Genomic DNA, 6412 nt, shown 5'->3' on the forward strand with positions numbered 1-6412 from the left:
TCTTACAAATGGTTGCTACAACAACAAAAAGGGGGGTAATTACAATATGTATACATCACAACATGCTTTTAAAGACACTTGCATTGTGCTCACATTCCCTTAAATGTTGTTCCCAAAGGTGCTTAGCCCCTAGCCCAGCTGCAATCTCTGGGAGAGGCAGAGACAGTTTGATGAAAAAGACACGGGGCCAGGGGCAGGTGGGTGGATGGGTGTGGGGGTGTACGGCGAGAGGAGAAAGCAGCCTTCCAGTTAAAGATCAGCCCGCAGTTTAAAGGTCAGCTTCGGGCAGGCTGGCCTCAGGCGGAGTCGGGGTCACAGGGAGGAGCAGCGGCAGGGTGGTACTGGGGTGCTCTACATCTCATTCAGGTCAAGCAGAGTCTGGTCCAGCATTCTTTGTGTACAGAGGTGCTCCTCTTTGGTGCATTTCAGTTTATCTTCCAAATCATCAATTGTCTTTTCCAGCTTGGCTACCGATCTCTTAGCAAACTCAGCACGGGTCTCTGCCTCCTTGAGTTTATTAGTAAGAATCTTTATCTCTTCTTCATATTTGTCTTCTTTTTGAGAGTACTTTTCTTCAGCAGCACTCAGACACTTCAGGTTCTGGTCCATCAGTCTGATCTGCTCATCCATCTCTCTGCAACGGGACTCTGCCAGCTCAGCTTGTTCCTCAGTGCGCTCCAAATCCCCTTCAATAATCACCAACTTACGAGCCACCTCCTCATACTTCCGATCTGCCTCCTCTGCGATGTGCTTAGCTTCTTTGAGTTGGATTTCCTGGAGTTCCATCTTTTCTTCATCTTTTAAAGCCCGGTTTTCAATAACCTTCGTACCTCTCTCGCTCTCATCAGCAGCTTTCTCTGCTTCCTCCAGCTTTTGCAGGGCAGTGGCCAGGTGCTCCTGAGCACGGTCCAGCTCCTCTTCAACCAGCTGGATCCGTCGGTTCAAGGAGGCCACTTCAGCCTCAGCCTGTTCCCTTGCCCGCCTTTCTCCCTCCACATCCCGCTGGAGGCGCTCGGCTCTCTCCTCAGCATCATCGGCCTGCTGCTGTAGAACCTGGATCTTGCGCTTCACCGCCTCGATGGTGGTGATCCCGGCCATGGTGCCCACCCAACTACTGCTCGCTCTCGGCTTCCTGCCTCCTCTGCTCGGCTTTGCAGCCGCTTCTCCCCCTTTTTATTTTATTAGCTGAGGTGACTGTGCCTGTCTTAGGTTGCCCTTAAGCTCTGAAGTAAGGGTCTTACCCGTCATTGGCTACCAGTCAAGCTCTCTGACTTCGATTCGGGAGGGAACCCAGGGCTTTTGCCAGAATCACAGTGTTAGCACGGCTCTGCTTAGTGGCGCGGCTTGCTACTTTGAACATTTGTTGTTTGACACAGCTGAGGAGGAAGAGAAAGAGTCTAAACAGCCCCAAACCTAAGCCTATAGTAGTCAAAAAATGATGTGATTCCCACCAGTAAATAGGATTAAGATTTTTTAGCTCTTGGGTAAGTGATTATATAACATCATCTCCATCAGTTATATGTAAATTATTCTGAGATACTTCTAATACCCCTTTTTTGTAATTCTAAGAGACAAATTATCCGAATGCCCCAGAAGATGCCTCTTTAGCTTTTCCCATTCTATTTCAGATTAATTATATCTTAAAGGGATAATACAAAAATTGCTCATTCCAGTCACATTTTAAACTTCGTAAAAAATTTAAATTATGCATTTGATCTCCAATATGAATCAATGCTGTCTCTATATCATTTAGTCTATTATTAATTTGCTCATCAATGTGAGATGGACTATGCCACAGTTCACTGGTGTTTTTATGCATTCTCTAACATAATGCTGCATCTGTATAGTTTGATGCAATGCAGTTCCAGCAACTGAAGCCACAGTGATAATTCCATTGATTCCAATGACACCTGCAATAATCAGTCCAATTAGTCTCTTAGTCCTTTTCAGATATTCTTTTGCCAAATGGATCAGTATTTGTGTTTCTGGAGAGGATTGCAAAGATCTTGACATCTGCACCGGCAGCCAAATACCTCTTCTTCTCCTTGCTGCTATAATTGTCTCATTTTCCTGCAACATAAATGCTTGGAGACAAGCGAATAGAAAACAATTCTCACAATTAGAAGTTTGATTTCTTATATGCATATTACTTTTAACAAATGCATATGGTTCTCCAGTACATATTTGCATATTGTTGTCTATCTGTTCTTTGACCTTCAGTTCAGCTTTTTCTGGGCCTCTAACTTAAGTTTTGTTTAACAGAGGGTAATTTTTCAGTTCTTGTTTTTTTGTTCCTTGTCCTGCTTGTAAGGTGCCTTTTCCCTCCCCACCCTTAGGAGGGTCTACATAGGTATTACAGACTCCAGCTGGGTCTGGCCTCCTATCGGGGAGGAGGAGTCACCTTATCGGGGTTAAGGAGTCACCTGCGTCAGTTTTCCCTGAGGGTGAGACCCAGCAGGTTGAAAGACTTTCCTGTGAAGTCTCTGGGCTCTGTTTTTCTTATCCTGCCCAATATGTGGTGCTTGTCTGTCTGCGGGTCCCACCAGCAAAAGATGTTGTGGCTGCTTTAACTTTGGAAGGCTCTCCCTGCTGGGGGCGTGGTGGAGACAGAGGAGAGGTTGTAGGCCGGTTTTAATGGCTTCAAATTGCCAAGCCCTGGGCTCTGAATTCCTTGAGAGAGGGATTCCACCTGAGTTGCGTTTCACCCCTCCCCTGGGGAAGGCTCAGGCGGGAGACAGCCCTGAAAGCAGCCGGTTTCTGCGTATGCCTGGGGCAGTTGCAGCCTGTGTAATCTGGCCACTGAATCCAGAGGCAGCCAAGCCTCCATAGAAACAGCCACAAAAGCCTCCGTTTTGTCCCCTTTCCTCTTTTTCAGTTAACCAAATAGGCAACCTCCGCCTTGACCAGTTTCACCTGAGCTGGGGGCCTATTTTTAGTAGTCAGAATTTGTTTATTAATGCCACAATTGGTGTTTGGTTGGACTCAGTCCCTGCTACTGTTAGAGTTTCTTTCCTTTCCTTCCGGGAAGCCATCTGTGGGGGAGGGCCACTGGGCGCCAGCCGCCACAGCTTGGGGAACTCACGGTTCCGGAGACTCACAGCCAGTCCAGCTGGTGCAGACTGGGGTACGCTGTGTGTCCGGCCACTGTCGTGGCTCTGGGAGCTGTTCTGTACTGTTTCTGGTTATTTAGTAGTTGTTCTGGAGGATGAACTAAAATGCACATATTGCTAAGCCGCCATCTTGGCCCCTCTCCTATGGCTACTATTTAAAGAGAAGTTATAGTTACTAGAATTCACTATAAAAATTGGTCTCAGTCCTAGGAAAATTTTCTATAAATTTCTCTGACTAATGTTGTATTTATCATCCCATGAATCTGGCACAAATCATCCTCTATGTATTAAACTCTGATTTAGCTTGCCTGTCCATATAGTCTCAGTTATCTCCAAATTAGAGATGGGAGACCCCACAGGGGCTGCATCTCTTACATTCCATAGGAATCATTAATTATGATAACTGCTTGATCCATATGACATAACTGCCATCCATTTCAACTTTCTTTCCCAGCTAATAGGCAAGTATCATTTGATTCCATAGAGTTAAAAGAGGGATATACATATAGGTAATTACGAGAATCATTCTTGATCTTAAACCATGTAGTTCGATTATTTATTGTCATACACAGTAATTCAATACTTATGCATATGGGTCTTTCTAAAAATGGAAGAGTTAAATTTGATACCATTTTTCCTTCTTCCTTAAGGAATTTTGGAAGCCTTGAATCTACTGGACATGGGAATCCTAAACTAGTATTCAGATATATTGGTAAAGTTGGATCTGCCCATGTTAGGACCTGCAGCAGAGGTGGGTTAGGAATATAAACCCAATAAGTATAATTATGTCCCTGTCCTTCCTCAAAGTTATATGTCCTATAATGTACATTACCCATTTAGTTATTTTCATCAGGGTTTTATTCTTTTCCAGGGAATCCAAACCGAGGTTCTGTCATCTGCAATGACAAGAGCAAATCCCCTACCCCACACCTTTATCATGCCTGGTTTCCATAGATCATCCTTAACATCTTTCCAATAGATTGGCTGCAGCTGCAGTTCTGTTTGGGTTGTATCACTTTTCTTTTCCAAATTACTAAAATGTTGTTCTACAGAAGTCTGTGATGAATTATCATAAATGTTTAAAAATTTAAAGTAAACAGTTCTTTGCTAATTGATCTTTAGGTGTCCTTATTTTCACAACATCATCTTCCTGATCATCATCTCCCCCTTTTTGTTTTATTAGCATAGACTTTAGCGCCCGGTTTGCTGGTTCAATAATTCCTTGCCCAGAGGGATTATGTGGAATTCCTGTGATATGAGTAACATGAAAAGTAGTATAAAATCTACGAAATTGCTTCCCTGTATAAGCAGGACCATTGTCCACTTTTATAGACTAAGGGCATCCCATAATAGCAAAAGCATTAAGTGAATGTGATCAAACATGGCAGAAACGTTCTCCAGATTGTGCGGTGGCCCATGTGAAATGAGAACAGGTGTCTATAATAACATGTACATACTGCATTTTGCCAAAATGTGAAATATGAGTAACATCCATTTGCCATAATTCATTTGCTTTTTGACCTCGAGGATTAACCCCTGATGCAAATGGGAGTGCATTTAAAGGTCCACAGGTTGGAAAAGTCCTAACAATGTCCTGAGCTGGCTGTTTAGATAAAGGCGGAAATTTCTCACAACCCTTTGCTATTAATATGAGTCAATTTGTGAAATATCATGGGATCTTGAATCACCCCCACAAGAGCATCTGCTTGCTGATTTTGTAATGACAAAGGCCTTTAAGATTAGTGTGAGCTCCTATATGCATGATAAAAAGGGGTTTAATTTGACTTCTGACTAATGTTTGTGAATGTAAAAACTTTAGGGATAATTCATTTCCTTCAAACAAAGAAGCTGTCTCAATGTGAGTAACTGTTTGGCAGACATATTCAGAATCAGAAACAATATTAAGAGATTGTGGAAAATTCTGTAATACTTGAATTACAGCTGCTAATTCAGTGTGCTGGGCCGAGGTATAAGGTGTTTTCCAACTTTTGTTTTCCCCTGGGGTGACATATGCAGCCTGTCCATTACTATTACCATTAGTAAAGATGATAATGGCTCCCTCTAGCAGGGAAGCCCAAACTATTTTAGGCAAAATCCATTGCGTTCTCTTTAGAAATTGTACAAGTTGTGACATAGGCAAATGATTATCAATTTGTCCTTTTAAATCACTTAATGCTATTTGCCAAGAGGTATTAAAGATAAATAGACTTTGAACCTCTTCCTTTGTGAGATCACACACTGTGATTGGGATCGTGACCTCTTAATTGATAATATCTTTGGTGACCTTTGGCTATTAAAGAAATGATTTTTTGTAGATATGTATTTAAATGTTTTTGTCGATTGTTTGGTAAAAAAGATCCATTCTAAAACACCATCTTGCCAAAATAGGCCTGTGGGAGATTGCAAGGTAAAGAAAATAATAAAATCAACAGGCTTTTTCAGATCTATTTGAACAAGCTGTGCTTCTTGAATGCATTGTTCAATTAATTGTAACTCTTGTTCAGCCACAGCTATTAACTGCCTTTTGCTTAATAAATTAGAATCTCCTTATAATCCCTAAAGTGGCAGGCAGCAAAAATGAAAGCAGAGTGTCAATAGTGATGTGTACCCATAGTAAATGACAAGATTTTGTAAAATGAATTTATTGGATTGATTGAAAAGGAATGCAGGAATGAGGATTCTTTATAATTGGCTGTGCATTTTTGGTAATTTTAAATTTATTGCATGCAGTTTTTATGATATTTCCCACAATAGTGGCCAAATTCCAATCTGCTTACATGACTGGGCCCAGGTAGGTCCTCTGGGAACTGGCTAGGGACCAAGAGGAGCTTCCTGGGACCTAGATATCTTTATTAAAGTACACCTCCTTCCGGGAGGATAGCCAGTCCTCCCAGCTAGAGTGCACATTTTAACTATTTCTTACCAAGGTCATGCAATAGCAACATCAGTTGTATGTAATGACAACATCAGGTGAACAGAACAGACTCCACAAGTATATTTTCCCCTTGCATTCAGCCCTCGAATTTGATCTGCTCCCAAGATAAGCCATGGTTATTTTGGGATAAATTTAGTTTCTACATATGTAGTTTATATAAACATTGGACAAAGCATTAGAATATTTGTGGCTTAAAGGAATTTAGGTATTTATATGATTTGAATATTATTTAACCAGTAGTAGATTCATTCACAGCAATATTACTTAGACTTAATAGATTAAGCCACCTGGTTTGGGGCAATAAAAGAAACAGTTGTTTGCCAGTATAATGATAACCAGGAGAATATCGATATTTTTAATACAGATA

General features: G+C 41.7%; 1 protein-coding gene across 2 annotated transcripts; it reads right to left on the reverse strand.

Moving 5' to 3' along the window:
• Nucleotides 1-291: 291 nt before the first annotated feature.
• Nucleotides 292-1160, reverse strand: LOC143654871 (tropomyosin alpha-3 chain-like). 2 transcript variants are annotated; one of them, XM_077126517.1, is made up of 2 exons: nucleotides 967-1150; nucleotides 292-832 (listed from the first exon to the last, which is right to left on the reverse strand). In XM_077126517.1, exons 1-2 carry the CDS (start codon nucleotides 1032-1034, stop codon nucleotides 352-354), a joined length of 549 nt encoding a protein of 182 aa, XP_076982632.1. In that variant the 5' UTR covers nucleotides 1035-1150; the 3' UTR covers nucleotides 292-351. The 2 variants fall into 2 exon arrangements, with proteins under 2 accessions (XP_076982632.1, XP_076982631.1); XM_077126516.1 differs by having other exon boundaries at nucleotides 292-1160.
• Nucleotides 1161-6412: the final 5252 nt, after the last annotated feature.

Source organism: Tamandua tetradactyla, chromosome 14 (assembly GCF_023851605.1).
Source record: "Tamandua tetradactyla isolate mTamTet1 chromosome 14, mTamTet1.pri, whole genome shotgun sequence".
In the NCBI taxonomy this organism is placed as follows: Eukaryota; Metazoa; Chordata; class Mammalia; order Pilosa; family Myrmecophagidae; genus Tamandua; species Tamandua tetradactyla.